A 21594-nucleotide genomic window follows, 5' to 3' on the forward strand; every position below is an offset into this window, starting at 1 on the left:
TCAGTGAAATAAAAGCACACTGACCTGAGGTGCTCTGTACAAGTAGAGAACTAGAGCTTCTTTTTGAGGAATGACACACCAGGCTTTCTGCCAGGGCTTGTTCTTCTCGCAGTACTGCAGGAAGCCACATATGATACTGTTGCCCGAGAACTGAGCAGCTTCAATCTGCGAGGGAGAAGAAGTGAAGTTTAGTACTATAGTGTAGTGTAAATGCTTCAGAACTCCTGTGTGAGATGACAGCGTGAATTTCATGAAGCCTGTCAAGCCTGTCTGGGTCATATTTCACTTCAACGTGAAGTTTTTTTTAAGAATATTAAGTAAGTGTGTGTGTGTGTGTGTATATATGTGCATGTGTGGTTTGAAGTATTAGCATATATCATACCATTTTTACACTATATTTTCATAGTTTAACTTATTTCTGTCTTATTATTTCATAGTTTAAATTATTTCCAAACCAGAAGAATAATTTGCTTAAATAAACAGAAAAAATTTATAAGTTTTACTGACCTAATTATTGAAGTATTTGCTTGGAATGTGTACTAATATATATATATATATATATATATATATATATATATATATATATATATATATATATATATTCAACAAATGTACAAAATAATGACTAATGACAAATAAAAAATTCTAACTAAAAAGCAAAATAACTGGATTCAATAAAAATAAGCCTTCATTTAATTTATTCAAAATGTGTTTTTATAGTAATTTTGAGGTGAAATATGAATCTGACATTCACTGAAAGTGAGTAAAACAAAAAGAATGTCAAAGAAAAGGGTTCAGTTTTCCAGTATTTGTGATAAAGCCAGAGCACTTCATCAAAAGTCAGTTTGCTTCAATGATGCACAAAGTGACAGTTTAGAACAGGGAACAAACAAATCTATTACTTCACAAAGGTATTTTAAAAATTATTTCCATATTCAGCTTTGTAGCTTTGCTCCCTCTTCTAAAGTGTTACCAAACCAGAACGTTAAAACATCAGGGCACCAGTGGTAACACTTTATAATAAGCTTCATTAATAATATTAACAATATTGCATTACATGATGCTAAACAGATCATTAGTTCGTGTAAATTAGTTAGAAATGAAATTTGAGTTTGTATATTTTTTGTTGTTCTTGCATACTCTGATCTGTTAAGCATTACTGAATGTTTGTTAATGACTGGTTACTGCAAGTTATTATAAAGTGTTACCGACCGATCTTACCGCTGCTGAATTCACCACAACAGTTCGTGGACGTCTGATTTTCTTCCGTAACTGTATATATATATAAAGGTTATATGATGTCCTTTTTTCTGACAGTACAGCGTGTGGTAATTGATACATTATAAAATGCAGTTCTGACCCCAGGTCACATGATCCTGAACTCACCTCTAGAATGCCCTTCTTCTTGCCCTCCCTCTCCTCACTGTCTATATGGCCTGTCAGGATGGATTTACAGTCTTTGCACACCTTGTTCATCCTATTCCCATCATATTCCAGAGGGGCTTTGTAGTCTGAGCACTTCCCGCAGACCACCTGAAAGTATATAGACATTTCAGCACATGAAAAGTGCTTTAAAGCTGTGAAAACAGATCGTTTTTGATTTGCTGCTGCTTACGTATCCACAGGCCCGACAGTGATGTCTCCTACGTGTTAAGGCATTAAAGCCCTCTTTGCACCTCATACACATGGTCACCTCATTGTCTCGGATCCAGCGAGGGGCTCTTTTACCCAGTTCTGATATCTTGAGATCCTACACAGAAACATAGAAATGTGTAAACAATAAAAACAAACAAATCTGGACTACTATGACTCTATAGTCCTGCATTATGTGCACAAAACATGAACCTCGGACTTACACAATAAGTCATAGATATATATATATAGCCATAAATCACAAACTAGCATTATCATTCATATAGTACTTATTATAGAACTGAGACATGATAAAATGGCTAAATTAATATAAATAATTTTGATTGAATTATTTCTTCAAATTAATTAAAAATAATAATTAAAAAATAATAAATAGTTTTTAAAAGCTGAAAAATGTACTTAAAATAATAAAAAGTGTAATTTAATTGTTTATTTAAATAATTCAATATTCTAAATATGCTCTTCTATAACACTATAATACTGACCGTTACTTCCTCCACATCTTTGAATGCTGACTTAAAGGTCTCATTTTTCTGGAGATAGATGTGTATCGTTTCCTGGAATGCCTAGAACACAAATGAAGAAATAAAAAAAAATGGACTTCCAATGACTTGATATTAGAGCTGTCAAACGATTAATCGCATCCAAAATAAAAGTTTATGTTTACATAATATACAGTGGTGTGAAAAAGTGTTGGCTCCCGTCCTGATTTTTTTTTTTTTTTTGCATGTTTGTCACACTTTAATGTTTCAGATCATCAAACAAATTTAAATATGAAAACAAAGTGATGTAGACCGAAAGATCCTCAAAAGCTACGTATCATGTTGAGATCCAAAGAAATTCAGGAACAAATGAGAAAACGTAATTGAGATCTATCAGTCTGGAAAAGGTTATCAAGCCATTTCTAAAGCTTTGGGACTCCAGCGAACCACAGTGAGAGCCATTATCCACAAATGGAGAAAACATGGAACAGTGGTGACCAAAATTACCCCAAGAGCGCAGCGACGACTCATCCAAGAGGTCACAAAAGACCCCACAACAACATCTAAAGAACTGCAGGCCTCACTTGCCTCAGTTAAGGTCAGTGTTCATGACTCCACCATAAGAAAGAGACTGGGCAAAAATGGCCTGCATGGCAGAGTTCCAAGACAAAAACTGCTGCTGAGCAAAAAGCGCTGTAACGGACTCATTGCAAGTTATGGCAAACGCTTGATTGCAGTTGTTGCTGCTAAGGGTGGCCCAACCAGTTATTAGGTTTAGGGGGCAAGCACTTTTTCACACAGGGCCATGTGGGTTTGGATTTTGTTTTCCCTTCATAATAAAAAGCTTCATTCAAAACGTGCATGTTGTTTACTTGTGTTATCTTTGATCAATATTTAAATTTGTTTGATGATCTGAAACATTAAAGTGTGACAAACATGCAAAAATATAAAATCAGAAAGGGGGCCAACACTTTCACACCACTGTATGTGTGTGTACTGTGCATATTTATTTTGTATATATCAATACACTCACATATTTTGGAAATATTTACATATTTATATTCTTATATTAATTAAATATTTACTATATAAACAATATATTTTTCTTAAATATACATGTGTTTGTATTTACATATACATAATATATGTGTGTGTGCTGTGTATAGTTATTATGTAAACACAAACTTTTATTTTGGATGCGATTAATCGTTTGACAGCACTTACATCAACAAGCAAAACAGTTAATATTACATTTTTACCTTTATCCAGCTTTCTTTATCTGGTTCAGAGCTGTAATAAGGCAACAATTAAAACCATTTACCATAAGGCAACCATTAAAAACACCCAGTATTGAAGAATACACAATATGCAATATAAACGCAAACACAGATGGTCTAGTCTGTACCTGGCCTGCAGCTCCAGTGTCCGTTCCTTTCCAGAAACCTGAAAGGTGTGAGGATAATCATCATTGTACGTCTCCGTCACCTTCATGCCGTCAATGCCGATACGTGTGCGAACCGTAAACTTCTGTCCCACCAAGCTGAACTTTGGAACGCAGTACAACAGCATGTTGTTGAACTGGGGGAAAAGTTAATAGAGATTTATAATAATACATTGCCGAATGCTACTATAATCATGACTCATTAATGATCACCAGCATGGACTTACCAGGAAGAGATATCGGTCCATGGCTGAAGTGTTCCTTGCTGCCAGTTTCAGAATATGACCCTCTTTTATTAACTCATTTGAAGCGTTCACAATGTCCTCTTCCTCCCCCAGCATATCATAAATCTCCAGCAATTTCTTAAGGTTTTCCTGAGAGAAAGACAAAACAATCTTAAATATACTGTAGGTCTTGCCATTCAATTTCAAGAGAAAAACACTTAAAATTCAGTTGCTGGTCCCCATTGACTTCCATAGCATGGAGAAAAAAACACTATGCAAGTCAATGGGGACCAACTGAAGGCGAATTATCCCTTTAATAATACATCGTTTTAGCCTGATTTGAAGTGTCAAACATTTCTGAGAATATTTAATCAACATTTTTTGAAACTAGAGTCAGTCATTGAAGATTGTTAGACATAATCTAGATATTCATTTGCACAGCAGAAGAAGAAGACTCACTGTTTTCCTAATGGCAGTGTTGGAATGAGTGGCAGCCATGGCAATAATCTCTAAAGACTCTGCAAAGACAAAGATTACATTTAAAAATGGTCATGTTTAGCATCTGGTTTAGGAATCTGTTCACTCCTGAACTCACTTTCAGCATCCCGCTGGTCTATGTGATCCTGAGGAAGTTTCTTCAGATAGTCTTTGAGCAGCATCTCGTATCGTGGCACTCTCTGAACGGGCTCCAACATGTGGTGCTGCAGCGTTAGACTTCCACACACTTCTTGACTCTGAACACACAAACGTTAATCTACAAACACTAAAGGCAAAAACAAACAGATACTGTATATCGAGAAAGAGTAAAGAATCAGCCGTAGTTTTGAAATGATCTGTGTTAGTTCTCCCTTATATCAGTGCTACAATCTACCAACATCCTATTATTAATTACTTAATAATAAACATGTTCTGTTTTTGAGTTTTAAAAACTTTAAACATTTTTAAAATCTGGCTATTGAAAAGGACTCTCAGTGTGTAACAAACTGCAGTACATCAATGTTCACCTGGATTTCCAGAATGATGGCTTTAAATGGAGGCGATCGGTCCGTCCATTGCTTCAGCAGATCCATGGCGTGATCAAAGTTCCTCACATACTCAGCATACATCTTCAGAAAGGGGGTGAGTTTCTGTAGGATGTCCCCAATGCGAGGTGTCGACGTCCTTAAGGAAAAATCTAGCATCAAGACCATATTCCTGCTGATTAAACCAAACACAATGTCTGAAAAGAGAAGGTGTGAACGTCTTACCATTCTCCCATGCGTTTTTCCAGGTCAGGCAGAAGGAACTGGCTGTGGAAGGTATTAATGGAAGAGATGTTGGAAAAGATGTTTTTCACCACATCCATTGGGAACGTGTCTTTTCTTGCTTCTTCTAACAGCTTGGTGTAAAACACCTGCAGGGCCAGAGTAAGATGATGTATGGTCTGTGTGCATACTACTATATTTAACATGTTATGATTGAACAACAATGCTTTCCCACTCAGGGCCTTGCAAGAGTTTGGTCAGTCTTTGAAAAAGCAAAAAATGCTTTCATGAAAAACAATACGAGCCCTTACCTTATCTAACAAGTCGAGTCGTGCAACATAAGCCTTCTCTGTCTGCAGAAGTTCATTTGCTATCTTGTAGAGCTTTTGCTCATTAGTTTCCTAAATAAAAAAAGTTCAATTTTAACATAAATACTGTATGCAAATCAACATCATTTTTGATATATATTTGCTTCATGCAAATGTTGGTGTTTAAAGATCTTCGATGGTGAATAATGTCATATTTAACACCAAAAACAAATATTTGACAATTTTTTTAAAACAAACAGTACAAAAGCAGGTACAAAAAAATACTCATTTGTACACTCATTTAAATACTTTACCATTTAAATATAAAATAAATTATATAATATGAAAATAATAAATAATAAAAACAAAATAATGCCACAATTCCACTTTTTTTTTTTTTTTGCAAAATATAAAATATAAATATTTTATCAAAATATAAATTAAAAAAAATTCCCTATACATTTAGGGTGGAATTCACTTTGTTTTCAACTTTTCCTTTGCCAGCTCTTCTTGAGGCACTATAAATAATTCAGATTGTCTAAAGTTCTGAACTTTGGGCTCATTTTAATTTAAATTATGCAACACATTTTTGTTGAATTTGCTGAGAGGGAACTATAACACTACAGATGTGTCTTTGGTGTGAGACCCAGCTCAGCACAGGGCTGAACGGAAACCTAAGGGTCAATTCAGAGGTTGACTCCCACTCCACCTACATTCCTAACTTCTCCATAACATGTTTTCCCCTCTTTCTCTCTATTACACCCATTCACAAGTGAACATCCACTGGCATTCACTCTCTGTACACGCTGATGTCTGTTAAAGCAACTTCCTGATGTACACCGCCCACAAACAGTGCTGCTATCTGCCTGTCACCACTTTAAAGACACATGTCCAATCTGTTCTTATCAGAGCTCACATAAATAACCTTTGAACTATTTCAGACACCCTCCACCACTTAGCTGATGAAAGAAACAAAGCTAACTTCCAATACGTCCAGCCTTTGGCACAGCTGACTGCAATTCTAAAGAAGCTTATTGCCGAAGCGTACCTCAGAGGACAGGAAATCAAAGGATGGATAAGAGGAAACAAGTTAAGCCAATAAAAGAGGGACTGGTGTGGACAGAGGATGTTTTTGAAGCTTCACGCATGTTCACATTAACAGAAAATCTGCCCTTACATTTATAATTAATGTAAATAATTAAAACTATAAAATAACACAAATGGAATTATCAATTATATAGTGACCAACAAATATTAAACAAACAATATTATTAAAGATAAAATAAATAATTAAAAACAATAAAATTATCTAATATTTTAATTAATATTAAAATAATTAAAACGATGATATAACACAAACGGAAGTAAGTGAATTATGTACTGGCCAAAAATGTTTAAAAATGATATTAATAATAATAAAATGAGTATGTAAAACAATCAAATATCCTAAATCAAAATTTCTAAATGTAATTATTATTAAATTAATTAAAGCTATGAAATAATTCCACTTCAATTACATCTACTTGTGTTATGTAGTGACCAAAGTTTGTAAAAAAACAACAACTACTACAAAATAACACAAATAGAAGCAAGCTACTTATGTAGTGACCAAAAATGTTTTTTTTTAAATACTAAATAATTAAGAACAATAAAACATTATAATTAATATTCAAATATTTAAATAAAACTATAATACAAACGGAAGTATGGGAACTATGTAGTAACCAAAAATGTTAAAAAAAAAATTGTTTGTTTTTACAAGTTTTACAAGTTTATTCTTTTTCTACTCTAGTTTCCAGCGTTGAATATTCGCTCCACAAACTTCAGGAGGTGCATGCTGGGATGCTTTTTAAATGCCACTGAAACAGCCATTGAAAGAGTTCCAAAACAATCTATTTACCAATTTAGTGACTACATGACTAAGCATTTAAACACAAGCTTTTAGGTTTTTAAAACCATAACATACACTTCAGTCAAGCACGTCCAAGCTATTGATTGTAAACATCAGAGACGATATCTTCTAGTGGAAGAATGCCATTAAATACAGTTCATTTTGGTAATATATAGCTGTTTTTAAAAAGCAATAATGCACTCAAGGCTGTGCTGTATTGTGGCCCTTTAGCCGTGACTATACTATCAATATAAAATGGCCTTGAGTGCGTAAGTGTACCATAATGACAGATTTTGTCATCAGACTTCAGTCTACTTGATCTACATCTACGAGATTTAAAAAACAAAACAAAACAAAACTGAAAGCAGTAATCCATCTGCATTTTTTCTACAAAGGAAATGAAGGCCTGGCCTGTAAGACTAAAGGTTAAAGAAAAGAAAAAAAACAGGCTCTAATGTGAACGTCAGCATCTAAATCTGGGAGATGAGACGGCACATTGCTCAGCTGGGCCCGAGGTGTCATATAACTGTGTGACAGTGTCACTACTGAATCCAAAAACACACTCACACGGACAGACAAAATACTCCTCACCAATACTCTCTGATACCAAAAACAACTTACCTTCTGCTCTGGGATGCTGTTCATCACAACGTCATGCTGCTCTGGCGCTTTCCTCTCTTCCTCTTCGGCCTGTTCTATGTGAGCATGAGGCAGATCTACACAGTCCTCGTCTATAATATCCCTCTTAGCCACATCGCCGGCATCTCCGTTCAGCAGTCCCTGACTGTCTACCCTCACGACCAGAACCGTGTCTTGTGTAATTCCATCCATGTCCCGATTCCTGTCCTGTTCTCTCTTCTTTTGGGCTAGAAACCCATTGGGGGGTTTGAGAGCATGGCGTGGGCTGTTCGCAGGAGGGCCAGCGTCTGTGGGCTGCTCGGTCTGTCTCTGGTAGTTTTTGTGAGCCGGGCTGCAGTTAGGAGATTTGCTGACCTGCTTCAGAGGAGCGCCCTCCCTCCGACTGTCTGTGTGGCTGTTGAGAGAGAGAGAGAGAGAGAAAGTAGAGGAAGGTCACCTTCTTTAGAGTCAGAGAACTCCAAAAAACAACCAACTTTTAGAGTTGGCGAACAGAAAGAGAAAGATGTGTTTGTGTGAATGTAATGGCGTTAAAAGAAGTGTTGAACAAACTTCCACTGTCTTGTGGGGCGGCGATGTGTGCGTTTGCAGAGGATGTGTGAATGAGCGGTCATGGGAGGAGTGAAGGAAAAGAGGATTGGAGGAGGATGGGAGGAACAGGGAGGGTGAGGAGAGGTAGAACGCGGCTGCAGAATGTCCCATGAGACACGGCTGGCCTACTTCAGAATACATGCCAACATGCAAGAACACACATTTACACACTCAAGAGAGCGAGACGGACGGTCTCTTTTGAACAAAATGCTTTCAGGAACAGTGGAAGCAAGCTATAAAATATGTAAGAGATCATGAACAGTGCACCCAGACAGTCTGGTCATTCTTTTATCACCCTGGAGGGGTTTATTTTGTGATAATGACCGGATGACTGCACAGGATCCCACTTATTACATGGCTGCTTAAAGAATAAATAAATAAATGGACATGAAATATTTGAGTTGAAATAATTTGACAATAAAGGCCAGCTCTATCAATTTGAGCCGCTTTGACAAGAAAAATATTTAAAGTTTTATTCACAAACACAACTTTTAATTTTATTAATCTATTAGTAAATGTCAAAATGAACATTAAGAATACTAAATGCTTTAGAATTATTTTAATTGTTAGTTCATGGTAACTAATGTTGACAAATGTAAACTTATTGCAAAGTGTTACCAAACAATTAATATAATTAGAAAGCTGAGACTTTTATAAAAAATATCATAAGATTTTTTTCTTAGAAGTGATTCTCCACAAATGGCTCATTGCAACTCAAAATGATAGCGCGTGTCACTTATAGCGATGATCCAATCAGAATTAAGTATTTCAGAGCGCTGTGTAATAAGAATACTTTTTTGACCGATGAACAATAAATAACAGAGATGCACAATATAGAATCGTGAAAATACCAATATTAAATATTTTATACCATATAAACATGCCATATAAAGAAATAAAATAAAATATTTTGTCATATCATATAACTGATATATGACATTTGAGTTTATACATTCAAACATTTTGTTAAATTTTAAAGCCCAATTTAAGATTATTTTTGTTTCTGTATAAGCATTTTAAAAGTAAATTCAGGCATTAGAATATTATAAATGTACAACATTTTTAGCTTTAAATATGGTATAGAAAAAAATAGGGAAAAAAAAAAAAAGTCTTGATAACATTTGCTTCTTATCCAGACCAATACTGGTATAAAAAATGATAATATTGGCAACATTGGTCACGGATACATTGTGCATCCCAAATAACCATCAAAACTCCACTTAAGCAAACTGTAAAAACATGATCCATTCATAAACGTGCATAAACCGAACAAAATTAAGCCACAATATAAGGCTTTGTGGTTCATGCACACATACACACACACACACACACACACACACACACAGATATCCTGCACCTCCAGCTGTTTCCCTGTCTACGGCCCACCTGCCCTCTAGATCAGATAGGGTTTCCTGTGATATAGAGAATGGAGATATGGATCTGAGGGTACGGAGCACTACAGTGAACACTCCAGATTACAGACTGCTATTAATACACCGTTGAGCTCTGGACTGCTGAGATGGATTAATATGTGCTATCTAACATTTTGTTCAGTGCATGACTCAAAACATTTCAAAGCTGTCCCGTGCAAAGAACAAAAGCGAAGTCTTTGTAATCTGGTATGATGAAATGTAGTTACAAACAAGGCATTTCAGGAAAACTAAATTAAGCTATCAAATGAAGCCACACAAGTAGGGCAGTATGGATTTCATTGTTTTTTCCCATGAGGTTGTAAACCAACCTCCTGCAGTTGTCTGAGGTCACAGCTCTTCGGTCAGCATTTATAAGTACGCGTTGGCCCAGGCCAGACAGCTGCAGGAGTTATCAGACCCCGGTTTACTCTATCAACTTGTGCACTCTTACTTTGCTCCAGAGCTTACAGGATGAATTCCTGTACAGATTCTGACCCACACACACAACACAATGGCACTAGACCGGCAGGCAAAACAGGATAAGGGCTTGCTGGGATTTATTTTTGAGGAACTGGGGTTAATGGTCAGTCCATTTTGTTACGGTGGCCATATGGTTTCATATGACCGGACTACACCGATGCTGAGCTACAGACTTCTAGCAGATGAACGGAGTGAATATTATGCTGTAAAACAAAATGCTTCACACTGAATTCATCATGGTTAAGCGGTGTTTTTAGAGTTTAAACCCATGTAACCATGGTAAAAAAAATAATGCACTTCCTCAAGTGGCTTATTTCATAAAACAGCAGCAAAAGCAATGTGATGACACCAATGTTTAATAAATAACTAAATGCAGAAAAATGACATACAGTCAACGCCTCAAATTTAGAAAGTACTGTATGCTTTAAAAACATAAGCTATGAGTTTATGTGCTTGACAAATTAGACATATTTAGCAACTTATATTTTTTAAACCATTCATTGATTTCAAAATTCATGTTTGAGGTATGACAGTGTGTAATTTATGTTGTAGAACAAAATGTGAAAGTCTCTTCAAATAATGTGAACCGCAGATCTTATTTTACTCTTAAAAACCTATTAGAGATTCCAGAGGGAGCCCATGGTGAATTAGCCTTCCAGGTCGGCCTACAAATGACTGAACAGCTCTATCGGCAGCAGTAATAAATAAGGCATTGGCCATTACAAAGTATAAATCGTTGCACTTTGTTGAATTACACCAGCTTTAAGTACTTTCAAAATAGTTTTGCATGAGGTAACATTGAAGAATATATGGCTAGTCATAAATTGATAAATCAATCTTACCTCCTGTGTTGATGTTTTATTACACACAACAGTAAATGTCTCATACAAAACCAGTTCTGTCCACAACACTTGAGAAACACCGAACAGAACGTTAAGAGTAAAAACTAGCTTCTGCTTTTTGATCTTCTTGTGTAATGTAAGGACAGACATTCCTTTACAGCTATTTAAATCACGTTACACATCTGACTCTGATTTCACAAGATTTCTCTCTATATCATACAAACATTATTTTTTTCAAAAGAAATGAATACTATGTTCAGCAAAGACGCATTAAATTGATCAAAAGTGACAGTGAAGACAGTTACAAGAGATTTCTACTTCATAAATGCTGTTCTTTTAAACTTTCTATTCATCAAAGAATGCTGACAAAATGTATCATGGTTTCCACGCAAAAATATTAAGCAGCAAAAACTGTGAGCATAAAATCAGCATATTAGAATGATTTCTGAAGGATCATGTGACATTGAAGACTGAAAACACTACCTTTGCAAAAGTAAACAAGATCACTAAACCTATGTTAGAGAATGTCAGTATCTACATATTATCCATGAACAGAGGAAAGAGAGGGAGATATCGATCGCAAGTTTACCTGTTCTCCTCAAAGCGACTGATGAGGTTGGACACTAGGCCCTTCCCTACTGCTCCTCCTACTCCTCCTCCTCCCTCCATGTTGGGAGTGATGGGTGACGTTCCAGCAGCCAGAGGAAAGCAGACTTCTGTCACCGGACTCTGAAGGTGTGCTGGCTTAGGAGGCACTGTGGGAAAAGCCACAAAGAGGACAGAGATTATATTTAAATGCTACAAGCCAATATTTACGGTACACAATCCAAGAATATCACTACACAACCAGCGTGAGTGGAATCAAGAATTCCACAATTGTCATTGTTAAAAGGATAGTTTACCCAAAAATGAAAATTCTGTCATTAATTACTCACCCTCATGCCATTCCAAACCAGTTAAGACCTTCATTCATCTTTGCAACACAAATTAAGATATTTTTGATGAAATCCAAGAGCTTTCTGACCCTCCATACACAGCAAGGGAACTACCACGTTCAAGGCCCAGAAATGTAGTAAGGACATCATTAAAATAGTCCATGTGACATCAGTGGTTCAACCTTAATTTTATGACGCTTCCGTGTCAGTCTTTGACACACATTTGACTGCAGTACCATGAAACATGCATTCCTCTGCTTGCAAACAAGGTGTAGCCACTGATGTCACGTGGACAATTTTAACGATGTCTGGGTCAGAAAGATCTCACATTTCATCAACAATGTCTTAATTTGTGTTCCGAAGATTAACGAAGGTTTTACGGGTTTGGAATGCCATGAGAGTGAGGAATAATTTACAATTTTAATTTCTGGGTGAAATATGCCTTTAAGTTTTTTGCTTAAGGGCAAACTCGCCCTGAGCTTCCATTACAACTCAAACCGCATGCAAGGAAGTGTAAAACAAATTGCCCAAATAGAACATATATGTGGGGAAACCCCTAATAGTGAAGTTCTTTTAAAGAAGCACTTGGTTTATTGCAGGAAGGGCAACTGTCCTGCAGATTTTAGCTCTAAGCCTAATGAAACACACCTGAATCAGCTAAACAAGGTCTTCAGACTCAATAGAAACTTCCAAGAAAGTGTGTTGGAGCTAAACTCCCAAGAGAAGGCCCTCCAAGAGAAGGACTTGGTTTAGTGCTATTAAACTGGAAGCTGTAACTGTAATCATCTAAAGGTGGCAGTGTAGCTTTAGTATGTTGCAATGGAACCTGATAATACCCGGAAAGGTGAGATGAAGTACATCTGGAAGCCATAGAGTCTGTCTCTACCTGCGGTGAGCAAATCACAGCTAATCCAAGTCTGATGGGTTGGAGATATTGCAGAGCTCACGGCTCCATCCAGTCTGTCCCAATATAAATAGTGGCCGCCCCTCTCATTTCACACATCTCTAATTCAGTAAGTGTGGTCTTTGAGGTTTGTATCAGTGGGCTTTATGCCTTTAATTTTACATGAGAATACAGAGATACATAAAAAACGGTTCTATGAAGGAGGAACTCTGTTCCGGCTCAATGCCTGTCTGTGAAGCATTTTGAAACAAACAAACATATCTGCAGTCGAAGTTCAGAATACTTTTCAGCAAATATTCTGAGCAATGACATAGTAGAATTTTAGGGTCTGTAATGATAGAGCTGACCAAAAGAACTTTACAAATGTTTAACTGTTACTCTTATCACTAGGAAATCATTCACACTTTTCAAACAAGACAAGACAATCTGCTTAGTGATCGAGCTCGGGTTCAAGGGTGCTCTGAGGGTGCCGTACTTATTACAGCAGTGCTATTTCAGCATTAAGTAGCCATGCTGATTTGAATGCGTTTTATTGTAACGTTTAGTATTCACGGCCTGTTTTAAAGGGAAAGACGTGTTTATGTGTAAAATAATGTTCTAGAAAGAGGTTTAACAATAATGCCATGGAAGAACCATGTTTGGGTTCCCCAAAGTGAACAGTACTTAAAAGAACCATTTATTTCTTAGTGTGAAGAAAATGTTAATAATCTAAACAACATTTTTTCCACTATAAGGAAACTTTTGTGCAAAGGGAAGGTTCCAGGGATATTATGATGGAAGATAAGATGGAAGTCCACCATAGATGGTTTGGCATGTACTTCTCATACTTATTTAGCATGTACAGTACTTCTGTGGAATTTGGAAGGAGTTATGTGTATATTGAGTGCATATCTCCATACCTTGTGGTTTAGGGTGCAGTGGTGGCCGTCGGCCTGAAACTCTTCCATTTACTCTAGTAAGGCTCTTATTGCTGAATCTGCATCCATGACTCAACTTCTCATTGCGACGACCTTGCTCATCAGGACTGTGGCTACCAATGGCTGCAGAGGAGAAAAGAAGGATGGGAATGAAGCGGTTTCAAAAGCAGTTTGTTTTATCTAATTGCTTGGAAGCCATACTGTGTGCAAACTTCAGTAGCGAGAACATGCAAGTACTAACATGCATGGACATGCATGTACTTGTACTCTGCATAAATGACAATAAAGTTGAATCTAATCTAATCTAACAGTGTTCTGGAAAACACTGTGCAGAAGTGAAATGCAAGAGATCTGTTTTTTGTGCTCCTGATATCAGTCAGGGCTGGTATAAAAGTGACCTTGAAACTCAGTGACTTAAACTTGAAACAAAGACTAAAAGTTCCTCTGAGTCGCTTACAGAACAAATAAAGGATGTCAGATTGGTTGGATGATTAATATTCAATCTATGAGGAAGCTTTTTTGTTCGCCTCAAACAAGAAATGTTTCCTGTAAAACAGCTTTGGCAAATACTGTAAGACATGCAAAAGTTGAAAAGTTCCTTGAAGACCTTGAAAAGTTCAGCTCTAAAAATGACACAGAACTGAATTTTTCATGTGCAACACAGTGATCAGTCTTAGATGTGTAAAAAAAAAGAAAATTCCCCTTCAGATTTCCCCTTTTGTTTCCGTAATGTATTTTTATGTGAAGCAGGATATGCAACAAGAAAAATAATTAGGATGGCAACTGATTCAATCTTGAATGTTACATTCCAGCATGAAGCCAGACTAACAGCAAGTTTTCAAAGCAAATGCAAGTGCACTGTAAAAAAAAAAAAAAAAAGTTGAGCAAACTTAAAAGTTTAAGGCAACCATCTTCAGCAGATTTTTGAGTTCTCAACTTATTTTTATTTTATTTTTTTTACAGTGTATGCAGTCTCTATTAGCTAACACTATCTGCCTGTGTGGTGACGTCAACGTTAAGAAGGAAACGTTAAATTATTACATTTTGATGATTTAATACTGTATAACAATGATATAAAAAAGATGAGGAACGTGTATTGAGGAAGTAAACAGCATTAATTTTTGTCTTCTTGCTGGCATTAAACAAAGACTGTATACTGTACCGTACACTCATATTACTATGAATGAGAGAAACTGCAACACACAATACAGTCCAATAAGTCACGCTTTCTTAATAGCCATTTGCCAATTGTTTAAGTCATTGCATCACTACAGCTGCATAGATGCAGCCCACAGAAACAGTCAGTGTCCCGAAACGCACGCTTGCGACTGTTCATGTGGATTTACTTTATACCAACCTGAAATATGCGATTTTTAACTATGTTTGAATATATGGAACAACATTTATGGGAACGTTCATGTCAGATTTAGTTGCTGATTCTAAATATTTCAATGTGAGTTTGACGAAGTTTTTGACATTTCGGTATTTCCCCAATTAGTTAAGTCACTGTAGGCACATGGTCTTGCATTCCTGACATAGCTGCCCAGAGGAGTTGCAAATATGGCCATAGAATGAACTGATTATCCTCTAAAAGGACTGTGCTCTACCATCCAACAGGAAATAAAATGAATGCATAAAGTTTGCAAACAAGATAAAATGCCACTGCAAGAACTGGCCACTATTGCACATTAGAGTCAACACACACCAATGTCATAACACACATTAAGGCTATGTAGGTGCACACACACACACTGAAGGCTATGTAGGTGCAATCCTGGTTTAGATTCCTCTTGTAGGTTATTCTTCCAGTTTGACCACTTCACATACTGCATTTACCTCAAAACCAAAGGCCTATTCACACAAAAAAAATGATAGTTATAGCAATAAATATAACAATAATTAGTGTCTACACCTACAGACCATAGCATTCTGTTTATTAAAAGTGTGATTCTAACGATACCGTTCCTGCGTGTCGTTATCGTTATAGTGGTGTGGACTTCCCTATTGTCATAGAATTAAGGCCTATTCACAACAAGAACTATAAAGATAACTATATTAGCGTCCACACCAACGGATGATAATGCTCTGTTTATTATATTGCTCTACAGTTATGTCGTCTGCCGTTTTAAATGCTTAAGCTCTTTAAAGTGAGGTGGATTCTGATTGTCAATGTTTTATTATTCATCAGCATCAGAAAAAAAGTAATTCCAATGATATTGTTTCTCTGTGCCATTACCATTACAGGGCCTAGTATCAAAAAGTTCAAAAGTTTCATTTTGAGTCCATAAACGTAAAATACACACGTATACACGGCATTTAGTTATTTTGAAAGTCTGGAGCTCCTTTTCTGAGAATTCCTTATTTGGGTGCAATGAACAGGACACCCAAGTTTGTCACTTTCCTCTGTACACCATCTTGTTGCAAATGATGTCTTGCCCATGTCTTGTTGAATTAGAGCATGGGGATGTTAATGCATTAGGAAGCACAAAGAGAGGCTTTCTATGGCCTTCCCAGCTTCATCTGGCCCCCTTTTCTTAACTGCAAACATCTTAGGCCAATAGGCTGCATGGGACTGTCCATGTCTGAGGATGAATGATGCTGTTGTTCTGGAAGTAAATATATGGTGGTGGTGGTGGTGATGGTGTAACGACAGCTTCATGTGTGATTGGTCCATCTCAGTTTTGGCTCAGTTTGTAGCCAGGATTGAAACAAGCTTTCTTTTACGGACCAGAAAATGCCTCTAAATGCCTGCATTTCTCTGATATAAGAACTTTTGTGTGTCTAAAATAAATATTTTAGTAATATCCTCAAGGCCATCTAACACTTACATAGAATTTGTATTTATTGCCTGTGTGTGCATAATTACTTTTTCTGTATATGAACAAACCCCTAAGCTTATGTGTTAAACTTTGACCCCTAGCAACTATCAAAAACACCGTAACACTGTGTGAGTTTTGAATGGGCAAGCACCACTAACGTTTCCATAAATATTGGGTTTGCATTAATTTATACAATTGTAATATAAAAATGCATAAAAGTGCTACAAAAGAGACAATGATAGTACTTTCATACTAAGCATCAAAATACCTCCATAAACACGCAGAAACGGTTGGTATATAATTCTGACTAACATTAAGCGTTTTCACGCATTCACTTTTATCAGTACGTTCATCAACATTTTTCTATTTAGAGGTCCTGGGTGATGAGGGCTGGCTGTCAAAATGAAGAAGTTGCAACATTACCGGAAAAGATCTGATGCTGTGTGAGAAAAACATTGTAGAAGTATGCTGTCAAACTGTTTGAAACAAATCTCTAAAGGAGCTCCATGCCGTTTAGTTGTAAATCTGTCACACAGAGCTCGAACATTATAATAATATATGCTGTGTGGAAAAAAAAAAAAAATTAATCAAACTGGATAAATGCTGGATAAATGATAATTGCATGGATAAAGATTTTCTTTATCCATGCAAATTAAGAAATTATCCGAAAGATTACTGGTAGAGTTAAAGATTTTCTTAGTAAAATCAGACCATTTGTCTTACTGAAATTCTTTCACTATCAGTTGATTACGAGGCATTTTAACCTTTATACCAATGACTTTTCAGCTCAAAGTGTTTAAAGGCCAATTCCGTCAAATAGCAAGAGTTTTAGCAGAATTTTGGTGCTGATGTGTGAATGATACACAAATAAAAGATGGAAAGCTGCTGCAGATGTGGTAGATTTACCGGAAAAATCAGTTTGTAAATCTTGCATGAAAAAAAAAAAAAATTCGCATAAATGTGTGAATGTGGCTATTGTCTACCTCCGTGTGTTTATGTAAACATACTGCATCTGTCAATCAAAACAACGAAAACATCCTCAGGTGAATAATGCACCTCATGGCATGGCCTTGCTCAGACTATATATCTGGCCTGTGAGTTACCATGGCAACCTCTTCCCAAAAGTCTTTGGCAGATGAAATCGAAACCGTGTACATCATAACAGAGATGCACCTGCGTGCAGATCCATTAGAAATGTCTCGCTGGTTTTTTGGAGCTATAATGAGTAGAAAAGTGAGCTACGTTGATATCAAACCATGTGTGGTCTAGTGAATGTAAACTTTGATGATAATTGCTGCTAAAATGTTTGCATGGGAAAAAGTACAAATGTTCCGCATTCTCAGAGTCTAAATCACAGGCGTGTGCCAACTTTGGCATTCCTGGCTAAGTATAGAAAGGGAAAAAAAAGTCTATGGTTTGACCTGGCGTATACAGAGAGCCCAGTTCAAGATACTGGCTTAAATCAGATCAACATCTGAGTTTAATAACAGCAGTTTGTTCCAGTAGAAAAAAATTAATAAAAATTCACAAAAACCATTCTAGATGCGTTTACATTTCTATACATGGAAATTTGACACATAAAATCCAGTAACAAAATAAATCAACCTTAATTTGAATAGTACAATTTTCAGTTTATGGGAAAACTGCCATACTGTATATTTGAATATAGCTACAATTTGGTACTGTACTATCAATAAAAACCTTGTGGGAAAATACCAAAGCTTATCATGCTTTCAGAGCTTATCATGCAACAGAGGAACAAAGACAGGAATACATAAACGTGAAGGAAGTTAGAAATGCACATATGTTAAATGCATTTCCTTAAACATGCAATGGTGCCAGAAGAAAAAAGCTAACTAACAAGACTGAAAAATGTGAACTTGAATAAAGCAGACATGGTGACCAAATGTCTGACACAAATTCTTAAGATATCAAAATATCATATGAAATATTCACTAATGCATTCTGATTGCAATTATTCTATAAAACAACCTTTAATGTTCAAAGTAACCACTGTCACAGAGAAGAAAGAACTAATTTGTGTGAAAATACATAAAAGCACTTCCAGCGTCCTCCACTAATGTGCTGTTGCCAAGTTTAATTATACCGTCACATCTAAACAGACCAAGTTAAGCAATAAACAGCAGACTAGCAGTGGTAAGATTGTGATCAGTGTCAAAGTAATCTCACCTTCTGTCCGTTAAAATGAGGACAAATAATCCCAGGACAATGAGACAAAAATAAGAGCAGTTTTCTTCATTCAAGCCTTCCGGTCCTCTATAAACCACAGACCAACTGAAACTCTGCCATAAAGACATGAGGAAACAGCCCCTCCCTCCAAACACCCACACGTGCGCACACACACACACACTACAGCCTCAAGCCAAAAACTGGTGAAGTCCACTTACATTCATTGTGCAAAAAATCCACTAGATGTTACAATGTACATAGTGCTGTTAATGACATTTCTGCACCTCGAAATAATACATTCATAATTATCTTTTTATATATGTCCAACACTGTCATAACCACGAGTCTGCTAAATATTATTTGTAGTAAATATAAAAAAATAAATATATTAAATATATAAAAAATATAAATACATATATAATTCCTGCTGTAATGTCGTTATATATATATATATATTTGTTACATTGTCATTTGTTGCAAAGCCATTCTTTAAAAATTCTCCTTTTATATTCTGGAGAAGGATACATGTGAGGGTGAGTAAATAATAATACAATTTTTATTTTAGCGTTGATTATGAAACCTTCATAGCACAGTCCAGTGTGAATATTTCTGAATGGAGTAGGAATCTGAGTTTGACTGTAACAGATGTCATATGTAAGTGATGTAATAGACGTTAGTCAGAATTTTTCGTGGAAGAAAACAAGGCTGTGAGATTCTTTCCTTATAATGGCCTGCACTGTGAAAAGGTTATAGATCAGACGTCATTTTCAAAACGGTTCTGTTTTTGTCTCCTGTAAGTTTTCTGGAAAGCTGAACAATTGGCATGTTGTTAAAAAAGCAGTACAATCCATTGAACGCATTGTACTTCTATCTCTCACAACCTCATTTTCATTCCTGTAAAAATGAAATATGTCGGAACCCCGACTAAACCTTTCAACAGCCTCCAGCAGCATCAGTCTCATTCCAAACCCTCTTGGCACACAAAAACTCTCACGTTACAAAATACTGAGAGGAAAATTCTAATGGAATCAGGATAAACAGGCTAAAATTAAACGGAGCTCTTACTTGAGAGGCACAGACTGAATGGCAATCATTCAAGGGCGGGAAATGATAAATGGACACACACAAGTAGCCTGCATGCAACGCCACACCTTACAAGTTTATTAAACTGTTTACCAGATTCCACTGCAGATCTGATCTACTTTAATCTCATTTTCAACATCGAGTGCAGACAGAGAAGAGACCTGAGCATCTGGTGTTGCACAACCATCTCAGACAGCCACAACTCAACCCAAACCTGAAGTTTGTGTAAATACTAATGCCCTTTCTGTTGCATGCAGTTAATGAAATCAAATTTTCATAATCTGCTTGGAACACTTCCAGTGTTAATTTGAAGCTACTTTTTGTATTTCCCCTTTGGAGGCTCACAGACATGACATTTGAACAACCTGCCATAGCAACAGGATCTACAACATTCAATCGAGCTGTCAGCGTATAATCTGTAATGATCTAGGCAGGTCAGATGGGAATTTTCTGCTTCATCAACTTTCATCAATTTCTGAATTAAAATTGTATCTGCACTATTTTTTTTTTCCAGTGTATGATTAGTGACTTGTTGTACTAAACATACGTATATAATGTTTAGCACTATATATGAAGAGTTTATTTTGCAAAAACAGTTAACTTCGTTTTTTTACATTTTCAAAAATCACGTTTTTTATTATGTTATGAAAGCAAAAGTCGAGGCCTTTGTTTACACATAGAGACACTCACAGCACAATATGTATCCTTGTTTTTTAATTTAAACGTAATTTATTGAACCCACTTATCCAAAAAAAAAAAAAAAAAATCTTTTTTTTTTTTAATAAAATTTTGTAGATTAAATGGTTTCTATTCATGTGATGTTGTGCTGGGTAGCTCACCGTTTAAATTCATTGGTCCAGTGATCGTTCCCCACATAATTGTACATTAAACATCAAATATGGTCTGATATAACTACAAAATTCTCCAAATTATTCTTCATGTTAACCACCTTCCATTATTCAAGAGAAATAAAAGAATACAGAGAAAACAGAACAATGCTGGGTGAAAAACGAGGGTGACTAAAATCTGAGGTTGATGGATGATTGACCACATTGCATGTAGAGTAAGTGTGGCTCAGTCACGCCTATTCATTCCCATAAGCCTTAAAACTACTATTACATAACATAAAAGTAAAGATTTAATCTGACACACAATACATGCATCAACAACTCCAGTAAATGGTAGACTCCCAAGGATCAGAGAAGTCTTATCAAATGGAGAAAGGAGTACAGATTAGGAAGCAGAGGAAGAGGGTCGTTGCCCACCTTTGTTCTGAGCGATCTTCACCCCAACACAAGGCTCCTCCTCATCAGACTGTTTGGAGGGAAAGCAGCTGGGGTTGCCAGCTTTATCTGAAAGACACCAAGAGATATATTTAGTTAGTTTTAATCTCTGCACTTTTTTTTTGGTAGTTTCCAGAAAGCATTTTGATCCTAAATGATGTCGATGCAGATCGAAACTGAGTGGGATAAAGATACTGAGAAACATGTGGGTGGGATAAAAATAAGAACAGGAAGAGATCTGCAAATATTAGTTCCAAAT

The 21594-nt window shown here is 36.2% G+C and overlaps 1 protein-coding gene across 4 annotated transcripts in view; it reads right to left on the reverse strand.

The window, feature by feature from the left end:
- The window catches only part of LOC306888420 (FYVE, RhoGEF and PH domain-containing protein 4-like), a 46147-nt gene that overhangs the window by 3342 nt on the left and 21211 nt on the right, over positions 1 to 21594 (reverse strand). For 3 of the 4 annotated variants that reach the window (XM_079446694.1, XM_079446696.1, XM_079446695.1), the window contains 16 exons: positions 21318 to 21404; positions 13943 to 14083; positions 11794 to 11959; positions 7865 to 8276; positions 5356 to 5445; positions 5048 to 5193; positions 4805 to 4961; positions 4396 to 4534; positions 4260 to 4318; positions 3804 to 3950; positions 3541 to 3713; positions 3395 to 3425; positions 2139 to 2219; positions 1616 to 1750; positions 1387 to 1533; positions 25 to 165 (listed from right to left, as the gene is read on the reverse strand). In XM_079446694.1, the coding sequence (XP_079302820.1) occupies positions 25 to 165; positions 1387 to 1533; positions 1616 to 1750; positions 2139 to 2219; positions 3395 to 3425; positions 3541 to 3713; positions 3804 to 3950; positions 4260 to 4318; positions 4396 to 4534; positions 4805 to 4961; positions 5048 to 5193; positions 5356 to 5445; positions 7865 to 8276; positions 11794 to 11959; positions 13943 to 14083; positions 21318 to 21404 (2252 nt within the window). Of the gene's footprint in view, positions 1 to 24; positions 166 to 1386; positions 1534 to 1615; positions 1751 to 2138; positions 2220 to 3394; positions 3426 to 3540; positions 3714 to 3803; positions 3951 to 4259; positions 4319 to 4395; positions 4535 to 4804; positions 4962 to 5047; positions 5194 to 5355; positions 5446 to 7864; positions 8277 to 11793; positions 11960 to 13942; positions 14084 to 18969; positions 19096 to 21317; positions 21405 to 21594 lie in introns of those variants that run through there. The other variant, XM_079446697.1, reaches the window with a different exon arrangement.

This window comes from Barbus barbus (assembly GCF_936440315.1).
Source record: "Barbus barbus genome assembly, chromosome: 22".
Lineage (NCBI taxonomy): Eukaryota > Metazoa > Chordata > Actinopteri > Cypriniformes > Cyprinidae > Barbus > Barbus barbus.